We start from the raw sequence: 26,444 nt of genomic DNA, 5'->3' as shown, positions 1-26,444 counted from the left end.
GTAGAGAGATCCAATTTAAAATAACAATGCTAAACTACTAGCTTATAGCAACCAATAGTACGTTAGTGCCTTTTAAAGTGTGGTTTGATGAGATGCATAGATTATGACGAGGGCTGGTGTTCTACAATCCAGAATAACGGGAGGCACCTGCCTTGAACATCTGTTTGCTCCATGCACCTCTCTTAAGGTACTTGTCAGAGGAAAAGGAAGCCTTTGCTTTATGTCAGTGGTATCCCCAGCTGTGCCAGAAATACACGTACCTCCTGGTACCAGGACCTTATATCATCTGAACTTGAAAAAAAAAATGTGATCTAAAATAGACTCCATTAGAGAAGAGAAGGTTTTGGGGTAGTTATCAAAGCAAGCTTTCTGGGCTCTGTTTCGGATTTGCATTAACACAAAACAAAGCCTCCTCACTTGATTGTGGACTGTGGACACCTCTGAAAAATTTTTTTTAAGTTTTTTTTTTTTAAAGGTTTTATTTATTCATGAGACAGGCAGAGGGAGAAGCAAGCTCCATGCAGGGAGCCCGATGTGGGACTCGATCCCGGGACCCCAGGATCACATCCTGGGCTGAAGGCAGGTGCCAAACCGCTGAGCCACCCAGGGATCCCCAATAAAATGAATGAAATGAAGCCAGTTCCAGCACCTCAACCTCTGCATTTGTATTCTTAAATTTATTTTTATTTATTATTTTTTTATTTTTTTAATGATAGGCACACAGTGAGAGAGAGAGGCAGAGACATAGGCAGAGGGAGAAGCAGGCTCCATGCACCGGGAGCCCGACGTGGGATTCGATCCCGGGTCTCCAGGATCGTGCCCTGGGCCAAAGGCAGGCGCTAAACCGCTGCGCCACCCAGGGATCCCGTTGAAAATTTGATAAAAGCTACAGACCCTCTCCTTAGAGAAATACACCTTCACGCAAACTTTGACAAGCAATTTCTAGGGGATTCATGGGATTCAGAAGGCCAACAACAAACCATAGGTTAAGAATTCCAAAAACTGTTGGTATTAGAACTAGTAAAACAGTGGGCGCTCGGGTAGCTCAGTTGGTTGAGTATCTGACTGTAGCTTGGGTCATGAATTCAAGGTCCTGGGATCCTGGGATCCTGGGACCACTCAGTGGGAAGTCTGCTTGTCCTTCTTCCACTCCCTCTGCTCGTTCTCTGTCTCAAATAAATAGATAAAACCTTTTTAGAAAAAGACCTTTGAAAATAAATGGGAGAAGCTGCCTTAAACAAAGCCTAGTAAGATAGGCCAGCTAACCTTGGCTCAGGGACATAATCTCTCTAAACTTCCTTGTTCTCTAAAATAGGGATATTCATGGCTTTTAGCTCACAGGGCTGTTGTGAGGATAAAATGGGAGACTGCATTTAAAACTCTTAGTACAGTGTTTGGCACATACTAAGTGCTCAGCAAACATCAGCTGATGGCCTATTATTATTAGCAGGACTTAAACAATTTGTTACAGTTCTTCCCTTAGCAGAGTAAGGTTTGTCAGGATTTCCTGTCTGTGGGTTTTAGCTAAATATACGAATGATAACAGAGACCTGTTTAAAACTCTGCAGCTGAGCTCCTGGGTTCCCAACATCCTTCTCTCTCAGACCCTTAGAATAGGGACAGCATAGAAGGCAGGAGAGGAACAAAGTCTGTCTTTCCTTTTTTCCTGGATACAGGCATTTTTTAGAATAAAACCAAAATCTGTCTCATGAGCCACATTTTGGGTTTCGGAAAGCTCCCGCCGATCCAGCAGCTGTAACCCTTGTGATTTCAGTATGTTCTCCCCCAACCTGCAGCATCTTGGCTAGAATTGTGCTGCCCGAAATCAATGACGTAATTTCCTGGCGAAGCCCAAATGAAGGGTTTGGACAACAAACATTAGAAATCTGGCATCTTGACAAAAACAGTTAAAAGACTGAATGCACAACAGAACTTAAATCAAAGAAAACTCGCTTTGGTCTCCGGGGGTCCCGGAAGTTCTTCTTCCAGACAGACGTCAGCCTTCTCCCAATTAGAGCTCATCAGAAAGCCATCACACAGTAATTAAAACACAAACAAACTGACCAAAAGAACCTCCCGAGGCCAGCTGCCAGTGCCTTGCTGTGTCCCACTACAGAACTGACAGGACTGGGGTTTTAAACTTCGCAGCTTTCCTAAGGCACGCTCTCTCTCTCTCTCTCTCTCTCTCTCATGTATGTTGTTTCATGGGGCACTTAGCACCTTCAATTCATTCTCTCTGATATTCATGGTGACCTCCTGGAGCACACCTGCTCTCTGTAGGCGGGGTGTGTGGGCCTGCCTCAGTTTCTCCGCCACATGATGCTTCCTCCCACTGCAGGCCTTTGCACCTGCAGCTCCCTCTGCCTCCAGCATCTTTCCTCCCCTTCTCACCCTCCCACCTCCTACTCATTTCCAAGATCTTGGCTTGAAATTTCCCTTCTTCAGCAGAGCCTCCCTTGACCTCCCAGACTAGATCGGGAGCCTCATAAACTTTAACACTATCGTTCCCACAATTTCCCTTCTCTGCACTTAGCACAGCTTGTTGTTATATTTACACTTCTATGTGATTACAGTTGGTCTCCCCTCTTGATAGTGAACTCCATCGAGGCAGCAAGCACTCCTGCCTCGTTCATGTCTGAGCACCCAGCCCTTCCCATGCTATGTCTGGCACATAGCATGGCCCCAGCTTTAATGTATGAATTAAAGAGTAATTATCCTCATTTTGCAGGTGAAGGAAGAGACCCAGAGGAGGTAGTCACTTCTCATGGTCACAGCCCATCAGGAAAGTGCTGGTGCTTGAACCCAAGAGTCTTGGATCTCTTCCCATCTGTGCTGCCTGCAAGGAGAGTTTTCTTGCCATTTCTGGGAAATATCATTCTGAGTCCTGGTACCCCTACCCAGGAGGGTGTCCAAGGCAATCAAAGGCCCAGCTCTTAGTGGTAGCAGAACCCCCTGGTGGCTGCCACCCCAAAGACACCCACAGCCAGAGTCAGTATGACTCCAGCATGGGATGGCCTGGTCCCCCTCATTGTACAATCACACAGCATCCCCTGAGGCAGGTCCTTGAATGCCCTGCAATTACTCCCACTCTCTCAGGAGCCACGAGGGTAGGAATGGGGATAATTAAGGAGGAGGGTGACAGGCCCTTCTTCATCACCCAAAATATCTCCCACCTCCTGCAGGCATCTCTATTGTTGGTTTGATCGTGCATTCTCTCAAACGATCACCAAGCTATTTACCTCATCCCTTAACTCTTGCAGCGTTCTGTGAAGTTCTGGCCAGAAGCAAGGCTTAGAAGATTCTGACACACAAGGATGCGAACTCCGTGAGGGCAGTGAACTTGTCAGACCTGCTCATTGCTACATCTTCAGTTGTTAAGGGAACACTGGGCACACAGGTGGTGCTCAATAGATATTTGCCGAATGAATGAATGAACCAAGAACCTTCCATGAATCACAAACTTACATTACCTTGTAGGAACCGTTATGAGCCTATTTTACAGGTAACTGAGGTTCAATGTTAAGACTACACATACAAGTAAGTAGTTACAAACTCACAGCATCTTAGAAATGTTCACCTAGTCCAATCCAACAGAGAATTCCTGTTCCAGCCTTCCCAGTAGCTGGTGTGAGATTCTGTTGACTATGTTTAGGCCGATGGTTCTCAACAGAGAACATTTTTGCCCCAGAAGGCAGATGTCTGGGATATTTTTGGTTGTCACAACGGGAAGGAGTACGATATTGGCATCTAGTGGGTAGAGGCCAGGGATGCTACTAAATATGGTGCAATGCATAGGACAGTCCCCACACCAAAGACTTCTCTGGCCCAAAATGTCAATAATGCTAAGGTTGAGAAACCCTGCTCTAGGCAAAGGCTCTCATTGCAAGTTGAGGGAACTCGGACCAGCCATGAGCATTTGTGGCTAGAACAAGCATGATAGGAAGAGACATTCAGTGTAACTGCTTCCCTGACCTTAGTTCTGCCTTGTGGGGAAATGTGGAGGAAGGGCCCTCCTGTAGCTATTCAAACATCCGGGGATAACTAATCACCCAACTATCCAACTCATCAGCCAACAATGTCCACCTGTAGAGTGAGTACTTCGATAGATGGGTAAACGTCAGGTACAAGAAGTCTGAGGGAGAAGGCCAAGGACTCTACTGCAAGCTGGAAGGTATGGGAAGGAGGGAGTGTGTTAAGTTGTGGGCGGGATCAGGGTACCCGAGGGGGTCATGAAGTCGGTAGTGCCTAACCCGGGCCTACCACGGCAGGATTTCTACACAAGGGCATGCAAGCCTGGAGTGTTCCAGGAGGCAGGCAAACAATGAACAACAACCCAGACACAATGGGGCATGGGTTCACTGTCTGCCTCTCCCCACCTCCCTTCTCACCTCCACCTGAACCCTGGCTTGAGCTCCAGGGGCTCCTCTTCTCCCACACCTGCTGTTTCTTTACCCACCTCAGAGCCTGGCAGATTTGCTCCCCTCAGATGGCATATCCCAGCCCACTTGCCCTTTGGGTCTTGGCACTTGGCCCTTCCTAGAGAAACTTCCCCGATGCCCACTGCACACATTAAGTGCTCTGAGTCCCATACATCCTCCCTTCATAAAGCTTATGACAGGCGATTATGGGATTCCTGACTGCGGACCCCCATCCCCTGCACGGGGCTCTAGCTGGAACTCACTAAGGACCCTGGGGCAAAGCTCACACATGGTTGAGTCTCAAGAAATAGTTGTTGAGTGGATGGAGAAGCAATTGCAAGCTGGCTCTGTTAGCTGAGATGCTGGGTTTATTCCAGGATAGAAATAGAAAGGCAGTTTGAGACCTCAGTGAGAGGGTCCTGGTGGCCAGGCTGGAGTGCTGGTACCTAATGCGGTGAGCAGCGAGGGGCCCGGAAGGCCACTGGACTGGATTCTGCCAAAAACACTACGATATCCTGGGAGGATGGACTGGGCAGAGGGTGGAGTACAGAACAGAGCCTGGGGACTGCCTGGGAGGTTTGCAAGAAGCCTGGGGCCAGAGGGCTGGGCCCTGGGAAGTTGGCAGAGGGAACCCAGTCCCTCTGTGCTTCTTGGAGACCACTGGTTCCCTTCCGTTCCTTTTGGTGACCCTGAGAGTCCACTGGAAGACTCAGGCAGCAGCCTGGTATGGGGCTCTGAGTGTTGGGAGCAGGGCAGGGTGATGGGGTCGAGGTTCCGATGCTGCAACCCAGGCATCCTTGTGAGGTTCTCTGACCCCTTGGCCTAGTTCAGCTCAAGCTCCCGGCCCCAGGCAGAGCCAGGGGAGTCTGCTCAGAGCACTGCCAGGGAAGCAGGCCAGCTGAGCAGCGGGTGGAGGCGCACAGGGACAGAAGGCAGATTACATGTCACTTCATATTAGCCACACCGGCAACTTTCCCAAACCACCCAGAGAGGGGCGAATTAATTGCAATTTTGAGGACAAGCCAAAAACAAAGATAACACTGAAATGAAGGAGACTGTATCTCCTTTACAGACAAAGATGGATAGGAATGCCTTACAGGTCAGATTTGCTTACCTGTGAGGTACATCTCCTCTCCTTCAGTGAACATCTGGTGGCAGCGTACACATCTGGCGCAGGTTGGGTGGTAGTGCTTCCCTCCTGCCTATGGAAATAAAAAGAAGAGGAGGTCAGAGTTGGGGCGGCTGTCCATGGGGCAGGTGGTGTTTGAGCATTTCTTAGGCACATTAGTGTTGCTGGTGCCTTCATGACCTTACAGTTGGTTAGGAGTCTACCCAGGGGAGTCCAGAACCATCTAAAAGCCCACCCAGGAGGCTTGGTGATTCCATACGATGGGTCCCTAAAGGCAGTTCAGTGGACTTCCCTGGACACCCACACTTCTATTTTGGTAGAAGGACCACTTGGAGGCCACTGGTCCCACCTCCTCATTTCTATATGAAGAAACATCTTCCTTTGAGGACATCCCAACATTTCCCCATGAATGGGGCCCTTCCCACTAGCAGTACCTTAATACTAGCAGTAGACTTGGAGTGGTAATAGACCTGGGATTTAATAACATTGGATCAATGAAGAAAAGGACTTCCTTGGGAGGCCTGGGTGGCTCAGTGGTTAAGCATCTGCCTTTGGCCTAGGTCATGATCCCAGGGCCCTGGGATCGAGTACCGCATTAGGTTCCCTGCAGGGAGCCTGCTTCTCCTTCTGCCTGTGACCCTGCCCCTCTCACTATGTCTCTCATGAATAAATAAATAAAATCTCAAAAAAAAAAAAAAAAAAAGAAAGAAAGAAAAAAGAAAAGGACCTTTTCAATCCTATGCTACTTCTTCTGTTTTTTTTTTTTTTTAATTTTATTGATTTAAATAATCTTTACACCCAACATGGAGCTTGAACTCACAACCCTAAGATCAAGAGTCATATGCTGAGCCAGCCAGGTACCCTGAAGCCTTCCAGTTTTTTTCAAGGAGAGAGTACCAGTTTGGTGCTAGTGTGTCTTTAATATCTATCTGAAACTTACTAACCTAGCTTTTAAAGAATGAGAACAGGTTTGAGGTTTGTAGCCTTCACAAGCAACAGAATCCAGTTAGAGCTGTGGTGTTTTTTTGTTTTTTTGTTTTTTGTTACTGGCAGTATAGCAAGTGATCTTGGTTTTCCTGTTACATGTTTCTTTATTTCTAAGTGAGCCAACTTAAAGACAAATGAAAGTATTAGGTAAGAATGCCTATACAAGGTTCAGAGACATGTTAAGCTGAGAGTGGCACCTTAAGAACAGCCTCTTAGGGCGTGGTGGACAAATAATGGGTCCTACAAAGGCACGACCTGCTGGGGGGGTCTCTGACCCTGGGGCTTCAGGCCTGTGATTGCTGCACCCAAGTGCCTCTGCCCCATTCCCAGTTCATCCCAGTCTGGTTTTGCTGAGCTCCCTTGACTATTTCCACTTTCCTACAACTATTTCAAATAGGAATGGAAATGATTTGCAGCTGCAAATTCTTCTAAGGGAGAAGAAACAGCCTCAGAGAAAGTTATGCCTCCAGGTATCACTGGGAATCAGTAGCAATAGAAGCTGGACTCAGGACGGCAGGTCACTCGTGAGGGCAGGTCACCCATGTAGCACTCACTTCCTCACTGACTGTTCTGACACTGCAGTCCCAGCCAAGAGGACTTGATATAGAGGGGTCCTTCAGTGGTGGCTCCAGACTCTCCATATGGAGGACCTCGGCTCAAGCAATGGGGTTGGAAGGTGGGGCTTCTTTTGAAGGTACACTTGACCCTTGAACAGCATGGGTTTGAACTGCGTAGGTCCACTTAGAGGTGAGTATATCTTTCGACCAATATAGCACTGTCAACGTATCTTCTTTTCCTTATGATTTTCTTAATAGCAATTTCTTCTCCCTAGCTTACTTTATTGTAAGAATCCTGTATATAATACATACACCACACAAGTACGTGTTAATTGATATTTATGTTATGAGTAAGGCTTTTAGTCAACAGTAGGCTATACGTAGTTAAGTTTTTGGGGAGTCAAAATGACGTGGATTTTCCATTATGTGGGGGTCAGTGCCCCTAATCTCATGTTGTTCAAGAGTCAAGTGTATATTTTGCATGTTAGGGCAAGGTTAATCTGGGGGGATATGCCTGAGGGAAATTGATGGATATTGGGGGGTTGTTAAAGGCCTCCTCCCAAGCCATCACTTAGCAGGATGCTAATGGGTTCTTTCCAATTAAAAAAATTATAGTTGAGTAATGCTGAAGGCTTATTTCTGAATCTTTTTCAGGGAGTGGTGAAGGGTTGGGCATAGGCTTGCTTATTCTGGAGATACTTGATTTATTCTAAAAACTTAGCAAAAATGAAGAAAGGGCAGATTAAAAAAAAAACAAAACTCTTCAATGTTTATTTCCAATGTTTATCTCTAATGATATAATGCCCTCATCATCACCAAACCAAACTGTGTTCAAACTTTGGAAGGAGGCTGCTCTTTTCCCAAGCTGAGATGTGGTGGGACTGATTCTCTCCTGCCATGACAAGGATAATCGGTTTAATTAGTAGCCTCGTCCTACTTTGTGTCTCTTTATCATTTCAATTATAGACCTGTTTTCCAGGGAAGCAACAGCGCCTTGGCAAAACTGAAGCTTGGCATCTTCCTAAATGTCAGGCCCTGTCACCCCGCCCTGGCTGAGAGACGCTGTGCACCATCTCAGCAACAACTTGGAAGCAACTTGAGGGAGGGAGGCTGTCAGAGCAGCCAACAGCAGCATGAGGGAAACCAAGTCAGAGAGGTAAGATGGGACATTCTCTCTGTTAAGAAACAGAAATCAAGGGGCACCTGGGTGGCTCAGTGGTTAAGCATCTGCCTTTAGCTCAGGTCGTAGTCCCGGGGTCCTGGGATCGAGTCCCGCATCAGGGGACTCCCTCTGCCTCTGTCTCTGTGTCTCTCATGAATAAATAAATAATCTTAAAAAAAAAAAGAAATGGAAATAAAGAAAATAGTGCAGAAAAATGGGGCCTGTTGGGGAGGGCTGAGAACCAGAGCAAGGTTAGGAGAGGCGGTACTGGGGATCCCTGGGTGGCGCAGCGGTTTGGCGCCTGCCTTTGGCCCGGGGCGCGATCCTGGAGACCCGGGATCGAATCCCACGTCGGGCTCCCGGTGCATGGAGCCTGCTTCTCCCTCTGCCTGTGTCTCTGCCTCTCTCTCTCTCTGTGACTATCATAAATAAATAAAAATTAAAAAAAAAAAAAAAGGAGAGGGGGTACTGGGCAGTGTGGTTTTCCTTGGAGAGGAAACAGACTAGGAAGGAAGGAGTGTACTATCACTCAGCATGTTGAGCTCTGTCACCGAGGAAGGAGTTGTGGGGTGGCCTAGGGAGGGAATGGGAAAGGGGAAATGGAATGTAATTATGTGTCTGTTGTGTCCCTGCAAAGGCACTGGGCCCTGTTGTGGGCAAGTGTTCTTTTTGCCTGGCCAACATCCTTCCCTCTTCTTCCAGAAATGGCACCAGGCCTTCTGACGTGGCACGTGGCCTTATTACTATCCATTCCCCACATTAGCCCATGTGGTTAACTAGAGCTGATCCCACTAATAAGTGTATTCCAGCTCTATGATCATAGTTATTGGTTTGGAGACTGGCCTAAGATTGTCCAGTGAGAGCCAGTCCCCGGCTCAGCTATGAGAAAAGAGAAACTCCCCTTTCCCAGGGGATGTTATCTTGTTAGAATGTAAGCTTGGAGTGACTAGGGTCCAACTCTCCCATCATGAAGGAGAGCATTCCTGAGAATAAAGCGAACACAGGTCAAAGAGGAGCCCCGACGGCAGTAAAATACAAATGCATTTGTTTGAGCACTGGATCCATCTGTGCCTGAAGCAAGACCTCCTCCTAGGTTTTTTATTACGGGAGCTGATAAATTTCCTTTTTGGCCTGAGCCATTTGAGTATAGTTTCTGCACTTGCAACTACCTATAAAGACACTCCTGTATGTGTCCTTTACTCTCACATGACTACCCTACTCACAAGACATCTGACACTGGATGTGTGTGTGTGGGAGCCATCCCATAGCAAGCAGTTCTCTGCGACACTAGCTGGATGGCCTTCAACTTAACCGATTCTGACACTGTTTACCTGGACAGAGCCGTCAGACCCCACAGGTTAAGGGCTCAGTCTCACAAGGCTGCCCCTCCCCCACTTCAGGTGCCAATTCCAAGTCCCAGGTTGTTCCCCGTGCTTCTGACCAACTGACTCTAAATTGGGGTTTCCATGACTCCCAAGCTGGGTTGGATAATTTGTTAGAATAGCTCACAGACTTAGGGACACATTTACATTTACCTACGACAAAGGATAGAGGTAAGTAATCAGAGGGAGATTTGTAGGACAAGGTGTGTGGGAGGGGGCTTGGAGGCTCCATACCCTCTCCCCACTCACCACTCTCCCCCAACCTCCAACGGAAGCTCTCCAGACCTCATGTTTTGGGAACTTTCATGGAGGTTTCATCGCATAGACACATCCATCATTACCTCAATCTCCAGCCCCTGTCTTTCTCCCTCCTGGAGGATGGGAGGTGGGGCTGCGAGTTCTAAGCTTCTAATCATGGTGATCTTCCTAGTGGTCAGCCCTCATCCTGCAGCTCTCCAGGAGCCCTCCCAGAGTCACCTCATTAGAACAAAAGACACTCCTATCTCCCAGGAAATTCCAGGAGATTTGGGAACTCTGCATCAGGGACTAGGGTCAAAGACAAATATTAGAACAAAAGATGCTCCTAGTGTTCTTAACACTTAGGAAACTGCAAAGGTTTTAGGAGCCCTGTGCCAGGAACTGGGAGCAGAGACCAATATATGTATTTTCCATTGTTTCACACTAAGATGGCCATCAGAAGTTGAACAACAGTAGTATTCACCATGATAGATAAAGACTTTGAAGTCTCAGAGAAGTTGACTTGCTTCAGGTTTCACGGCCAGAAGTGGTAAAATTGGGATCCAAGTCTATTTCACCCCAACCATGCATCTCATGACATCACGTGACCTCAAAGACCCCGGAATGGCCGAGAGCTGTGGGCACATGTGTGGGACGTAGGAGTTTGGAGTCCTAGAAAGGCTCTGGCTTTTACCAGAAACACTGTATGACCTTGGAAGATCATCACACCTCTCGGGGCTCACTTTTCTCATCTGTAAAATGAGGAGGGTTAACTAGTTGATAGCTAAAAGTCTCTTCCAGCTCTAAGAAAAAAAATCAATAAGTCCACGATGCTAATGGAGCCTTGTACAAATGGAATCAATCAAAACCCGGTTACAGCAGCAGCCCTAGAGGAGGCTCCCATGATGCTAAACACAGTAACACAAGGGAGAAGACAGCCACCGCAGACACAGTTTCAAAGCAGCTTGGAAATGCTGGAATGAACCCCCCTGTGCAGCGCTGTGTGTGACTGAAGTTTCCTCCTCTTCCAAAGAAAAGTCTGCTTTTGTGACCTCTCATCCCACTGACCCTTTACCCCATTACAATGCAGATGCCTCTCCCCTATAATCCTGCAGGCCTGACACTGTTCTGAAGGTCACCTTCCCCCCACCCCTCCACAGCTTTTTCTCAGCCCATACAGTCCTCAGCTGCTCTGCAGAATCTGACCAACACTGGCGGACCTCGCCCTCCTTTCGGAAGTGCTGTCCTCTTGTCGCCTGGGCCCCATTCTCTCCCCACACCGACTGTCTTCCTCTTTCTCTGACAACTCCTCTGTCTCCTTGTGTCACCCGCCACCCATGTAAGCAGCCACTCTACAAGGGTGCCTCCTGCCCACTCCCCCCTCTCTCCCCTTTTCTTCCCCTTCCCCCTCCCTCTCTGTCTCTGTCTCTCTCTGTCTCTCCCTCCTCTCTCTCTCCCTCTCTCTCAATCCCGGCAACTCCCCTGGTGCTGACTCTTATTCAAATCCTAGCCTTTTTGAGATTATTCCTAACACGCCCAAGCTTTGCTCCTGAGCTCTGCTCTACATTTCTGACTGCCTTCTTGAAACCTTCCTGGAATTTCAATTACAACCCATCCCACATGGAACTCCCTGTGTTTCTGCCCAGATCAGCTCCTTTCCCTGACACCCCCAGTTTCTCTGAGGACAGCACCAGGCCTCCTCTCGTCCAGGCTTGATGATTTGGTACAAATTCTGGGTTCTTTTCCTTCAACCCTCATGTCTACCGGTTGGTTACCCTACTGCAAAACTATGGGAATCCTACTCCCATCATGCTGGAGGTGAGTGGGGGCTCTGTCCACTGCCACTGTAGGTCTGGAGTCCTGCATGAGGCGTCATGGCCTCCTCACTGGTCTCCCACTTCCAGTTTCTTTCCTCCAAATATCCCTCTCTAAGGAGCAGCTCTAAGTGGGTCCATCATCTCAGTGTTTCCACAACCCTTGTTGCCAAGCAAATCCCATACAAACTCCTTACCCTGAAATGGGGCCCCGGGAGACCAGGACCAACAACCTAGCTGTGCTCCTGTGTCTCATCTTCTCCTCCACACTGCCCTCAGGCTGCCCCCTGGAGAGGTTTAATGCTTTATCAGCTCTGTGCCTTCATCTTCTCTCTGACTCCCTACAATCTTTTAAAAACATAATCTTACCATGTTGCTCCTCGGTTTAAAACTCTCCAAAACCTTTCCATTGCATTTACTACAAAATCCAAACTCCTAAATGGCTACAAAGCCCTAAGTTGTGTGCCCTGTGTGATAGACCATCCTTCCCGAGCCCCAATTTATGTAATTCAGCCACATGGCCTTTTTCTCTGTTCCAATGGGTCAAGCTCAATTCTTCCTCTAGTGCTTCATATGACAGCCATGACAACCTCTTACAACCTTGTTGCCTGGCGGCAGTGCATCTCCTCAGCTCCTCCTTCCCTGGTTACAGCACTTTCTCCTGTTGAGCCCAGATGTGGCTGCAGAATCCTTCTCAACATAGTGCGGACTGCAGGTGACCGCCACCAACTGGCCAGCTTTGTCACAATTAACGATTCTGCTCCTGAGAGCTGCCCCAGCCTGCTGTCCCCCAGCCACTGTCAGAAGGGAAAGCTGAGGCCTACGAGAGGCAGAGTCACCCACCCTGAATGTGAGCATGAGTTAGCAGTTGAGTCAATATCTGAACCTGATTGTTCCTGGTCTTAGACTATTGTTCGTCCTTTGCACCAAACTCTTTCCTGTTTTTAATTCCTCAAGGTGGGTGGTCCCAAAGCATAGGAAGACAGCTTTCTGGGCCCACAGGGTGTGGGAAGGAGGGCCGGGAGGGACAACAGACAGGGGGCTCGGGTAGGGGCTCGGCAAGGGTGCCACGGGTTGCCTGTTACCGGCAGAGCTGGCTGTGCATCAGCGGCAGGGGAGAGCGGTTGCCATGGCGATGGACCAGCCAAAGCGGGGCGCAGGGAGCAAGCTGCTAGACAAGCTGGTTCTTAAATCAGCACATTACCAAATGCTTAAAAAATTAAAAATGGTTTCCATCCTTTGGCAGCGTTGGGAAGAAAACCCTCATTGTCCCTCCTCAGTAATCTATCTGGATCTGAGTCCAGAGAAGCCACTGGTAGTCCCAGGAATAATCGTGCCCAGCTTCTCATTTTAGGGTTGCCCAGAGAGGCAAAGTTACCTGCTCAAGTCCTGTAGCAAGGGCTAAGCTGGGGTGGAGGTGGCAGGGGAGGGGGAGGCTATGATAGAAGGAGGGGTCCTCAGTGACGACTTTGTGGAGTCACCTGCCATCTGGAGCAAACAGCTTCATAGTTACTCGGATCCACTCACCTCCAAGACCCTGCCGCTGATGTATCGATCACAAGTCTCGCATTTAATGCCGAACTGGGAGTGGTAGTCGGACTCGCAGTATGGAACGCCATCCCTGCAAGAGGAAATCCACACAGGGAGAGGAGGTTGGGGGGAGGCCCTTGGGGTGTCATGTGCAAGTTCCCAGACCTGCAGCCAATGGTGACCGGACCAAGATTAGGAACACTTGGGGAGCTTGTTAAAAATGCAAAAACTCAGGGATCCCTGGGTGGCTCAGTGGTTTGGTGCCTGCCTTCCGACCAGGGTGTGATCCTGGAGTCCCAGGATCAAGAACCCGCATCAGGCTCCCTGCGTGGAGCCTGCTTCTCCCTCTGCCTGTGTCTCTGCCCCCGCCCCCTTCTCTCTGTCTCTCATGAATAAATAAAATCTTAAAAAAAAAATAAAAATGCAAACTCTCTAGACACTCTTTAGATCTGTGGACTCAAAGAACCCCTGGGAAGGAGGCCCAGGAATCTGCATCTTGACAACCTGCCCATGTGCACCTGAGAACCACTAGTCTGGGCCGCTGGCCATGCATATCCCTTCTGTATTCTTTTTCTTCTCCCTCACAAGTTATCCAGACCCAGTTTCTTCTCTCTATCCCCAGCGGCTCTTTTAAAAATGTATTGTAAAAATGTATTGCGCTTTATTTTATTTAGAATAGGTAATATTTGCATTTGTCACATTGCAAAGGCATAAAGGGAAAAGTCTTCTCTCTCCTCCCAGCCCTTCCCAGGAGTTCATCGATGTGGTCAATTTTTGTGCAGAGCCTTCAGGACTCTTCTTCTAATAAAAATTTTACCTGTAGTGAGAGAATCATCTGACTGCACTCCCAGACAGTAGATAAGAGGAACCTACCCTAACTACTTCCTATGTGCTTCATTTTCTCCTGGTGCTTATAACTTATCAGGCAGTAATAAGATGATTGTTAATTATTCTTACACTACCCCCTGCTACTAATAGCCACTGACATTTATGGTTCGGTGTGTGCCAGGCCCTCTAATGGTGTTTTATACAGGTTATTTCATTTACTCCTTATGGCTGCCCTATGAGGTCAGAACTGTAAGTCTCCCTTTCGTGTTGATGAGAAAACTCAACTCTGATGACCTGAAGCTGGGTTCGAACCCAGGAGGTCTGGTTTCTCACCCAGGCTGTCATGAGGACTAAAGGACAGGGCTGCCCATGCCCCAGGGCTCAGCTCAGTGCCTGGCCAGTTGTGAGCACACAGCACATGGCAGCTAAAGGAATCCTCATGATTGTGGAGAGGGGTCTTCAAGGAGCATGTGTAAGGCTCAGCTTTCACAGGCCGATGTGGAGGTAAGTGGGGGCATCAGACAGCTCACCCCAGCTCTGGGCCCTGCTTCCCTCTAAGGATCTGATCTGAGGACACGGCTCTATAGTGCTAATGAATCCAGGAGGAGAGAGGAACATTTCCCCTACTTTGGGGTGTAACAGAACTGGTTCATGCAGAGAGGCCTAAGGACAGGCTTGCCATTGTTTCATCTCCAAGTTGTTGCTGTGTTGGGATTGCTGGGAGCCCACCCTGGGCAGCAGGGAGTCTGCGTTCTCCTGAAGGAGAGGCAGCAGTGACGACCAATGTCCAGCAAAGGCCAGGGGTCAGGCTGTTATGTATAGGCTCCTGAGACAAGCTTCTCCCACTCCTGCCAACCCTTCTGTACTCTATGGGTGTGTTAGAATGACTCTGCAGTGGGAGAAAGTCATTTGTCAGAAGGTGGGTACAATGAGCCAGCAGAATTTGTGTATAAATGCCAACCCCTCCTCATTTGGACTCAAGGGTTGGGAGGCCTTGGGGAATTTGAAATATACACGATTCTCAAAAGAGGCAGATGGCAAATCAGTATTCACTAGACACTTATTAATATGATGTCTAAGCCTTTGCACCACCCTATGAGCTAGGTCTTTTTATCCCTGTTTTTATAAACAAGGAAACTGAGTCTTGGAGAAGTTAAGTTCCTTGCCAAGGTCACACGGGTTGGGCCTCTAACCCAGGCATCAATGCCAGAGGCAGCGCCTCTAAGTGCCTGCCACTCAGCCAGTACATAGTTGAAGAGCTCAGAGCCAGGCCGCAGAGGCCCAAGGTGCAATGGGCCATCGGAGCTGGGCCTTCTTGAGAGGAGCTCTGAGCAAACCCTAACCCCTGACTTAGGCTCACAGACTCAAGAAGACTCCAGGCTGGTGACTGACTAGGGGCACTTCTTACTTGGTAGGCACAGAGGGAAATGCCAAAGTCCTACTAACATGGAATTCAGAGCTCTCGGGGATGTGACCTCAGCTCACCTCTGTAGCCTTGGACTTTGCTTCACCTGCACACACGTCTGAGCTCCAGCAAGCAAGGTGGATGTGCCAGGCACCATCCCACCCTTGCCCAGCCTGGGCATTCTTGCCTACAAACTCCTTCTTTGCATGTTCAAATCTTACCCTTGTTTTCAAGGTCTGGCTCAAATGGCACTATTTTCCATGAAGCTCTCATAAATTCCAGATCTTACTCCCTGCTATTTAGAGATGCTCCCTTCTTCCTCTGAATATTCACAGAACTTCACTTGGACCTCTGACACAGAAAGTGCTGCTTGGTAGCACCCATGTCCCCTTTGTCCCTAGCCTCACCTGGGTTGGCCTTTGGGAGCCACCCCTGCCACTCACAGTCACTGTGGGTCATAGAGGGCTGCTCTCTGGCTCTAGGATTCACATCCTTCTGGCCAGTGATTGGTCAGGAATGGGTGTGTGACCCAAGGGTGGCCAAATCAGAGGCAGCCGTGGGACTTCTGCTGGAGTCCTTGGGAAAAAGGCCTCTTTCTCTCTGCTGGGCTTGCTAAGCTGGTAGAATGAACCCCTGGAGTTGCTGGGATCATCTTTGCTACCCTTAGGGGAGGGCTTACTTGGGAATAAATTCCAACACAGAGGAAGGTAGAGCTGAGAGAGAGGGGGAGACACACACACATACACACACACGCACACACACTACTGAAGGGCCAGTAACATATTTAAGCGCCTGGATTCTGCTATGCTGGAAGTCAGTATGCCTCTGGCCTTCCCATTTCTGAGTCAAACTCATCTTGCTTAAGTGAGTTTGAATTGGGTTTTCTATCACTTATGATCTAAAGGATCCTAAAGAACACAACTCTTGAGCTCCCTCTCATATAACCCAGGGTGCCATAATTCTTTATCCCTATAGTTTATCTCCCTTATTAGACTATCACTCTCCCAATGGCAAACACCATATGTGCTACAACTTTATATGCTCGCCATGTCCTAGCGGTGGGTCAGAGCACTGCCTCAGAGTGTCTGGGTCATAGAGCATCAGAGCTGTGAGGGTATGTGGCCATTATTCTTTTAGGTACTTGAGTATGGGAATGCGGTCACTAGGGTCTAGCGGCACGGGGGCTTGTCTGGTGCTGTGCTGTGTAGCCATTGGGGGTGGGGCCCTCTCTCCTGATAGCTTTGTGTGTCCGTTGTATCTCTTCTCAACTCAATTCATTCAACAACTGTATTATTGACCACGAGTCGGGTGAGATAGCAGTGGGTAACACAAAGGCCCCACCTTGGTGAGGACAGACATTAAATATCATCAAGGAGCAACTTCCTCAAGTCTCAGGTTTTACAGCTTTTAAAATGGGGATGGATGCCTCACAGGGTTAGTTGTGGGGTTTAATGCGATAACCCATACACAGCCATTAGTATATCCTCTGTACGTAATAAAAACTCAGTAAATGGTAGCTGTTATTATCAAAAAGTTATCATGGATAAATATATGATGGCAATAGATGTTAGGCTGTGTGAAGAGAGCAAACAGGGTCCCATGAGGGCTGGTGTTGGGGGAGCGGGAGTGGCATGAGATAGTATGAGAACACCTCCGGAAAGTGGGTGTGGGACCCAAGACCAGAGGGCGAAGAACAAATGCCATCAAGGAGAGAGAAGAGCATCTCAGGCAGAGGAAACACCATGGAAGGGCCCAGGGGTTGGGGAGGTGCTGTTTGTGGCTGTGGTAGTGTGGTGGCCAGACAGAAGTGCAAGGGCGTACCCCTGGAGATTCAGTCAAGGGCCCCAAGGCCGGAAAAACAAAGGTGTTCTGGAAGTTGGGCAGGCCTGGGGGAGACACTCACTTGCTGATGTACTCCCCGGTGAGGATGACGCTGCAGGTCTGGCATTTGAAGCAGCTGACGTGCCACTGCTTATCCAGTGCCAGGAGCGACTGGCCGTGCTTGATCTCCTCCTTGCACCCAGCACAGTCTGCAAAGACAAGAGGACGCTGCTGAACAGAGCATCCTGGATCCCCTGACCACTGTGATCATCTCAATCCAAGTGAAGGAAACCCCTCTCTGAAAACCAGTTTTCCCCCAGCAACTTCCACCCTTGCACTGGCTCCTGCCCAGAGCTCCACTGGCTAAAAGCAAAGGGACTGGAGCCCTGGCCTCTGGACAAGAGGTCAAAGAGAGACATCCTAGGATTCTTCCAGAAAGTTCTTTGTCATACTGACTGCTGTACATCCCAAACAGACAGACCCTGCACTGCTTCTGGCCCACCCTCAAATAGTTAACTAAGCATGCTACTCTCCATGTCCTGGGGATCTGCAGCATCGGCTTTACCCGGGAACTTGCAGATGTGCAGCATCTCAGACCATTCAGACCTACCGAATTTCATCTTGATCTCCAAGCATAGTCAAGCCTGAGAAGCACTGCTCCAGGAGATATGCTTAAGATTTCTCCCACCCCTGGGCTGTATGCTTATGGGCAAGGACCCTGTCTGTGTTTTGTGGTTAAATCTATCCTCTTGCCTAGTGCTGTGCTCGACACATAGTAGGACCTCACATCATATTTGCTGAATGAGTATGAAGGAGTGGACCTCATAGTACTCAGGAAAAGGATTGAATTTACTGTGCCTGCCCCTTCCCAACATGTTTGTAGGGCAGACAACATGTAGTCTGCCAAACATTTTTCTCCCCAAGGATTAAAGAATCTGCTAAGATTGTCCCAATCCAGAGAGGTGTCCTTATTCTCCATCCTCATCACCCTGGAATGTATACCAGAGCCACAAAATGTGGGGACCAGGCATCTGCTCGTTGCTCAATCAGTGTCTGGGGAGGGGCAGGAAATGGAACCAGTGTCCAAGGTACTTGGGAGATGCTGGGAATTCAGGCCGACCGGATGGCCCACTCTGGAGGAGGAAAGGGTCATGGGACAAAGTTTACCAGAGGACAAACCTCCCAATTGGCGCCACCAGACGGAGGCATACTTTGGAGCAGCAGGGGAAGCCCTCATATCCAGCTTGGAGCCAGTCCTGGGAGGGAAGATGATGTGCCCGCACTGTCTAGGAAGAGGGTGTGCCCAGCAAACTGTGGGGAGGGTCTGAGCCCTGAAGAAGTGCTTGTAGGAGGCAACTCCCATAGGACCCACCTCTTAGTGCCTTTCTAACACCCCTTAGCGCAGGCTGGGGGGTGGGACGGTCTCTGATTGCAACATGCTTCAAGCCCCAGGCCTTCAGATGAGGGCCGGGAGGACAGTTCTGGGATTTCTCTTCTTTCCTTCCTTCATCCTGGAATAGGCCTACCCACCTCCATCCCAATAATAACAGGCTTTAGAATGTGATCATTTAGAGAAGTCAGGCACCCCCTGTCTTTTTAATGAAGTGACCTGCTCAAGCTCAGCATAGAAGAAAGTGAGAGCTCAGGGGTCAGGTTCTGAACCACAAATACTGAACTTATGTCTGCAGGGCTCCTTGATGGGTTCAATAGTTCCACAGGGGCTATGTTCACAGAACACTTGGTCACAGTTCCACCTAATGCAGGAATCTACAGCATTCTTGACAGGCGGGCACCATCCTCTGCGTAATTGCCTCCAGGAGTAGGAAGCTCACTCCCTTTTGAGGAAGCCCATTTTGCCTTCGGACAGGCAAAATTGTCACGAGTGCCTTCTTTATTTTTTTTTAATTTTAATTTTTAAAAACATGTATTATATAAAGATTTAAGATTTATTCTTTTTTTATTTTGCTTTGTAACTCCACTTTTAATTTCCTGATTTTTTTTTTTTTTTGAGCATAGTTGACACACAATGTTCCATCAGTCTCAGGTGTACAACATAGGGATTCAACAACTCTATACCTTATGCTATGCTTACCCCAAGTGTAGCTGCCATCTGTCACCATATACCACTATTACGGTATCATTGGCCATAGTCCTTACACTGTGCCTTTCATCTCCATGAATTATTCATCCCATAACTGGAAGCCTGTATGTCCCACTCCCCTTCACTCCTTCACCCATCCCCCCACCCCCTTGCCTCTGGCAACCATCAGTTTGTTCTCTGTATTTATGGGTCTGTTTCTGCTTTTTTTGGTTTGTTATTTCATTAGTTTTGTTTCTTAGATTCTACATGTAAGTGAAATCGTACAGTATTTTTCTTTATCTGACTTATTTCACTTAGCATAACACCCTTTAGGTCCATCCATTTTGTTGCAAATATTTCACTTTTTTTTTGTGACTGAGTAATATTCCATGGTATATATATGCTACATCTTTATCCATTCACCAATTGATGGATACTTGGGTTACTTCCATATTTTGGCTATTATAAGCAATAATTCAATAAACAGAGGGGTGAATATATCGTTTTAAACTAGTGTTTTTGTTTTCTTTGGGAAAATACCCAACAGTGGAGTTCCTAGATCATATGGTATTTCTATTTTTAAATTTTTGAGGAGCCTTAATACTATTTCCCACAGGGGCTGCACCAATCCATATTCTCACCAACAGCACACAAGTTTCCCTTTTTCTCCACATCCTTGCCAACACTTGTCATTTCTTGTCATGACTGCCTTCTTCTTCTTTTTTTTTTTTTTTTAGAGGGAAAGAGAGAGAGTGAGAGAGTGCATGGTAGTGGGGGTAGGGGAGGGACAGAGGGAGAGGGAATCCCAAGCAGGCTCCATGCCCAGCATGGAGCCCAACTTGGGATTTGATCTCACTACCCTGAGATCATGACCTGAGCTGAAATTAAGAGTCAGACACCTAACAGAAGGAGCCATCCAGGTGCCCCATGACCGCCTTCTTTATGTGAAGCTAAGACCTGACTCCTTGTGATGCCCCTTATTTTATGCAATAAGAATAACCTACCTCTTTTGCCTCCTGACATTTCCTCCAAATATTTAAAGACAACTGCAATTTCTTTCATCTTCATTCCTTATACTTCACTTTTTCTTGCTTGATGCGGTCACCCACTGATCAAACTCACTTGTCGACTCTGTGGAGCTAGGTATGTTATGGCCAACAACACAATTCCCTACCTCTCCAACACATCTCATTTGAATAGCTGCATCCTTTTGTGGCCACATTCTAGCAATGAGTCTCATCTTCTTAAGTTGCAATGATACATCTGGAATGGACTTGGCACCTTGAGTTAAAATTCAGGGGGCAGTTCAGTGCAGTGGTTAGAGGCTGGGCTGGGAGGATAGAGTGGATGGTGAAAAGCTGGCTGATGGCAGAAGCCCAGTCCCCTCACTTCCTCGTGTGACCACTAAGCTTCTACTTCTGCATCTGAAAATCTTCCTTATGACACTGGTATAAAGATGTACTATCATCGGGCCTGTAAGGACTCAATACATCAGCTTAACAAGTGGTCACTATTATTCCTAATTTCACGTTCTTGTGTTTTTAACCCATATTCTGTGCACTGTACAGTCTCTGATCTGAGGCCAGAAGAATATTTCAGCAGGGAAGGCCTGCTGATTCCTCCTCTATGTGGTTTTTCTTTCCATGCTATACTGTGGGTCCTCCACCACTGGCCTCAGATTGATCAGAACCGTTTCCTCCCTCTTCTTCCTTTCAACCTTGACCTCTGGTGGAGCTTGAGGCATCTACCCAGGAGCCCGTGAGTCTGGTAAAATAGGCAGGGTTAGGAAAACTACACCCTGCCACGAGTTGGTTGCTGTGCAGTCAGCTGTCCACTCCTCATATGTTCCTCTATTCCAAAATTACAACCTTCAGCTGGCAGAAAGTATGATGCCACCACCTGTTCCCTCAAATCCCTCAGTTTACTGAGGTCCCTAAAGACTCCAGACAGCCATTTTTAGTTTTTCTTGACTGCGTCATACATTCCACTTAGATCAACAAAAATGAGTGGGTTTTGTGAGTCATAGCCAGCTCCCTTCCTTGCTTTAGATAACTAATCCAGGAAGACAGGACCCTTCCCAATTAGCAAATCACGTCTGGTGTGAAGGGAATTGGTTCCAGGGCCAGAATGCCTGGGCCCACATTCCAGTTTCATTACTTACTATTTGCATGACTCTGGGCAAGTTATTTATATTCTTTGGGTCTCAGTTTTCTCATCTATACACAATCACTCTTCTCTCCCTCACTATAATGAAATATTATATATAGATATTATGTATAGAAAACTTAGTGCATTACCTGACAATAGTAATAGTCAATCAGTGTAAGTAGTGGTGATGATGGCAATGGTGGTATTGGTGGTGGTGATAATGTGTGGTGGTGTTTTTGGTAGTGATGCTGGTGGTAATGATGGTGGTGGTGGTGTGGTGGTGGTAGTGTTAGGGATGGTGTTGGTAGTGATGGTGGTGACAGTTGTGATGGTGGTGGTGGTGGGGATGGTATGGGTAGAGATGTGGTGACAGTTGTGATAGTGATGGTGGTGGTGGTGGTGATGGTGACAGTTGTGATAGTGATGGTGGTGGTGGTGGTGATGGTGACAGTTGTGATAGTGATGGTGGTGGTGGTGGTGATGGTAACAGTTGTGATGGTGATGGTGGTGATGGTGACAGTTGTGATGGTGATGGTATTGGTGGTGGTGGCGATGGTATTGGTAGTGATGGTGGTGACAGTTGTGATAGTGATGGTGGTGGTGGTGATGATGGTGACAGTTGTGATTGTCATGGTAGTGGTGGTGCTGCTGGTAGTGATGGTGGTGACAGTCATGATGGTGATGTCACTACTGCTGCTGATTTCTCTCAGTGAAAATGGTGAGAGAATACTTCTTATTCTTGTAAAAAGTAACACAATTATTATTATTATTTTGATAGTTCCTGAGTTTTCTTCTTGATCTCCTTTGAGTAGTTTCTACTCCTGTTGTTCCAGAATGTTTTTATTCACCCTCCAGGGATGAAATGTCACACCCCTACACCCCTGTAGATGAAAAATACATCATGTTTTCCTCCTTCTTTTTCCTTTTCCATAATACATTCTTCATCTTATCCCTCTCTTGAACCTGGTTTTGGTTCTCTCTATCCTTCAGGAACTCAGTAGACCTTCCAACATCCCCTCTAGTTATCTGCAGCATGGACACTGACCACCTCTGGGGAGAAAACTCTTCTGTGAAACATATTCCCTACAGTAGCATCCACTGCTTGATGTATTTACTTTGTGAGTATAACAGGATGAGCCTCAATCCTGGGCACTCCCCCTGGAGAATGCTCGTGTGCTCACTTGTTCTCATTATTCGCTATTCTTCACCTTCCTCTGCCTTTGGACTCCCAGAATTATGGTGGAGAATTTAGCAGCCTCTCCTCAAGGACGCTCTCACATATAGGATTCCTACATTCAGCCAAGGAACTCCCCCACCTCTCTGAGATCCCTAGTGCGTGTAGTAACGCAGTACAAGCCAAGAGAAATAACAGATTCAGGAATCCTATTCTCTCTTCGGTGTGCTTTCCAGATTAAATCTCCAAGTCCACAGCATCCCTCACTTTATATTTAGAGAGTATTTTACACACTATGACGTATGCTAGTCTGGCTCCTGGATACTAATACATTTGTTTTCCATAAAGCTGGGTAAATGGAGCCCCAGCAAGGCTTTGTATCTGCTGTGCTTCACACAGAGGGATGGCATGCTCCTGGCTCCAGCCTGCCATTCTCTATTGCCTCACACAGGGTCCTATGGATCTCTGGGTGCCTCTGCAGCATCAGTCACAGGGCTGTGGTCCTGCATCCCAGCACTTCAGCCTTGCTGTCATTCTGCACGCTGCTTTCAAGGAATCATGAAAGATAACGGTGTGTGCACTCAGCCACCTTGAGATGGAAACCTGCTCAGACCAGCAAACTGTTCTTGAATGTCACTAAGGACGCTGAAGGAAGTGCTCTGCACATTCTGTAAGCAGATCTGATTAGATCTAGAGGAAGGAAGGGCGAGGGAGGGAGCCTTCCCATCGTCTTTCTCCACGCTGGGCGGGCTCTGATGGAATACCTAGGGGCCAAGCCCTGCTGACTCGGGGTGTTCTGTGCTCACCCCCTCAGCAGGATGCAGCCCCAGCATGCTGACTCTGTCGGTGCTCCGCACCCGCACAGTGGTGCAGCACAGGAGGCTAATGGGTTTCATTGATTCTGCTGTGGAAGCCAGTAGGAGTGTCATGTAATGTGAAGAAACACTGGAGCCTAGTGTGGCTTACTGCAGGCTCCGGGGGCCAGGTCCACGCGTCTGTGGGCACCTGCCGTCAGCAGCCTGACAAGGGCATCTGGAAACAGCGATTTAGACACCTTACCACTAGACACACTTGAGAGGAATGGATGTTCCATGAATTTGAATGACTGTTCTGAGGTACACTCTTAATCCTCAGTTTCCCCCCAGATCTATGGTTTGGTGATGAAACATAACACTATCGTGTGAAAGAAGTTCCCCTCATCTCTAAGTGGGGGTTCTCAGTCTTAGGGACAGCAAATGCATCACCAGGAAGCTTATTAAGAATCCACATTTCTGGGACGCCTGGGTGGTGGGGCTGCGTCTCTCTCTCTCTCTGTGTGTCTCTCATGAATAAATAAATAAATAATCTTTTTTTTTTTTTAAAAGAATGCACATTTCTAGGTTCCTTTCTAAAAGAAGTCCAAAGGGAGGGGTACCTGGGTAGCTCAGTCAGTTAAGTGTCTGCCTTCAGCTCAGGTCATGATCCCAGGGTTCTGAGACTGAACCTAGAGTGGGCTCCCTGCTCAGTGGGGAGCCTGCTTCTTCCTCTCCCTCTGCCCCTCTACACTCATACTCTTTCTCGTTTGCTGTCTCTCTGTCTCTCTCTCTCAAGTAAATAAATAAAATATTCGAAGAAAGATTTAAAAAAAAAGTCCAAAGTGGATCTGAAAATCTATGCAGTTATGCAGTGAAGCTGAGGCAGTGTTCCCCAGGACACTCTCTGAGACATTACCACAACCCTTGTGGCTTGCTCCCATATTTCTCCTTTTTTTAATTTTTAAATTTTTAAAAATTTTTTAAATTTTTATTTATTTATGATAGACACAGAGAGAGAGAGAGGCAGAGACACAGGCAGAGGGAGAAGCAGGCTCCATGCACCAGGAGCCTGACGTGGGATTCGATCCCGGGTCTCCAGGATCACACCCTGGGCCAAAGGCAGGCGCTAAACTGCTGTGCCACCCAGGGATCCCCCATATTTCTCCTTCCTTTTTAAGATGTGTCTGTGTATACTTTTTAGTGGAATTTGTAAAAACTGAGAACCACTGGTGGCTTCATCAGCCCTGTTAGGGAGCCCTGGGGAACATGGATCCAGAGGGGAGATAAGATCAGGAGCCAGCTCATCCCAGAAGAGCCCCACCCAAGTGGCCAAACATGGTACAGGCTGTCATGGTCTATAATCAGCAGCCTGCTTTCCCTGCATTTCTGCTTAAGGAAGCTTGTGAGTCTGGGCTGTATGCCAAGTGGGTCAGGCTTCAGGAGTCCTCCAGGGTGGAAACCTCCCCCACTTCCCTCTGGGCCTGCAGGAGCCGATGACGGAGTGGGGACGGGGAGCCCTAGGAGGCATGGCCCGCAGACAGGGAGGTGCCCAGGGGGAGGACTCACGGCTTGGTCCGCGGATCTTGATGGGCTTACTGCTGGTCATGGACTGAGAGCATGTCTGACACACGCATTCCTTCCCGCTGAAGGTCACCTTGTCTCCAATGGGGAAAGGCTTCCTACAAGGGAGATGAAAGAGCAATTCAACACCTCTTCTCTAGAGGGTTTCCAGGTCTACTGGTGAGCTGAGGGCAGATACGCAGATATGCCCAAAGCTCATTGGTCCCCCACACAACATACCTTCTATTATACCAGGTAAATTCAAGTGCCATTCATAGTGACTAAACCACTCATTTGGGGCCAGGACTGGAACTGCGCCCCACCAGGGGGGGCATTTATACGATTTTAAACACTGGGCAAATCATGACACTTAGTGAAGCTTTCAATTCTCATCTGTAAATGAATAGGTCAATACTTCCTCCTAGGGCTACCCCTTCTTCCTGGAAGGGCTTTTGCCATCCCAACCTCACCTATCCCCCTATATCAAGAAGAACTCATTCAACTCCTAAATTCACCAACATTTCTTCCTTTCACTGTGCAGGACATTTAGAAGTCCACAAATCACCACCTCCTCTGTTCTGCCCTTGTGTAGTTTGGGTTCCAGAGTTCAGAGGTCTCAGACTTGCACATGTCCTACCTCCCTATGCAAATATAAACTGTACAGAGAATCCCTGGCACTGGGGAGCCCATTGTTCAGCTGCTCTTGTGCATGAGTACTGACCTGTCATAAAGGACATCTTGGCTGGGACATTGATCTGTGGTAAAGGACAGAGCATGACCTTGGGGAGGCACTGCATCTGTATGAGGCTTGACAGAAACTTCACTTTAAACTATTTCAACCTGTCTGTGCTAACCTCCAGTGGGTCTGGGATTCTGGGACCCCCGGCCAAGGTTTTAAGAGATGGATGAATAAGTGACTTCCACCGGGGGATTTTATTTTCTTATACACTCTGTTATTAGCCTCAGTGGAAACCCAAACTGGTAACTAACAGGTAGTTATGTTATGGGGAGAATAATTAATCTATAAATCCCTTTTCTAATTAAAAAAGGCATATATTTATTCCAAACCATGTTTTCTACATATGACTTAATCAGAGCAGTCCACTGAATTTTAATGTGTTTGTGGGCAAGGCTGAGGTCTCCTTTATTTTTTGCATCTTCTTAATGGGGTGCTTGACATACAGTGGACCCCTCACGTACATCTGCTAAGTTAATAAGGAACCGGGCTGCAGGACATGACAGGGAGGGATGGGTGAGATTTCCATCACCTATCAGGTTACCTGAGAGGCTAGATGGTTATCATATGATAATGAGGAGAATAACAAAAGCAAACACAATTATATCCCAGTCACCGAGCTAAAGTCTCTGCAAGTACTATCTCATTTATCTTCATGAAAACCCCAGTAATGTTGGGATGG

General features: G+C 47.8%; 1 protein-coding gene across 4 annotated transcripts in view; it reads right to left on the bottom strand.

The window, feature by feature from the left end:
• The window catches only part of ABLIM3 (actin binding LIM protein family member 3), a 111,206-nt gene that overhangs the window by 36,294 nt on the left and 48,468 nt on the right, over positions 1-26,444 (bottom strand). For all 4 annotated transcript variants that reach the window (XM_041747682.1, XM_041747679.1, XM_041747680.1 and 1 more), the window contains exons 5-8: positions 25,033-25,145; positions 17,353-17,479; positions 13,214-13,307; positions 5,533-5,620 (exon numbers count right to left, since the gene is read on the bottom strand). In XM_041747682.1, the coding sequence (XP_041603616.1) occupies positions 5,533-5,620; positions 13,214-13,307; positions 17,353-17,479; positions 25,033-25,145 (422 nt within the window). The remainder of the gene's footprint in view (positions 1-5,532; positions 5,621-13,213; positions 13,308-17,352; positions 17,480-25,032; positions 25,146-26,444) is intronic.

The sequence above is a fragment of the Vulpes lagopus genome, chromosome 3 (assembly GCF_018345385.1).
Source record: "Vulpes lagopus strain Blue_001 chromosome 3, ASM1834538v1, whole genome shotgun sequence".
In the NCBI taxonomy this organism is placed as follows: Eukaryota; Metazoa; Chordata; class Mammalia; order Carnivora; family Canidae; genus Vulpes; species Vulpes lagopus.
This window is presented reverse-complemented; position numbering and strand designations above follow the sequence as displayed.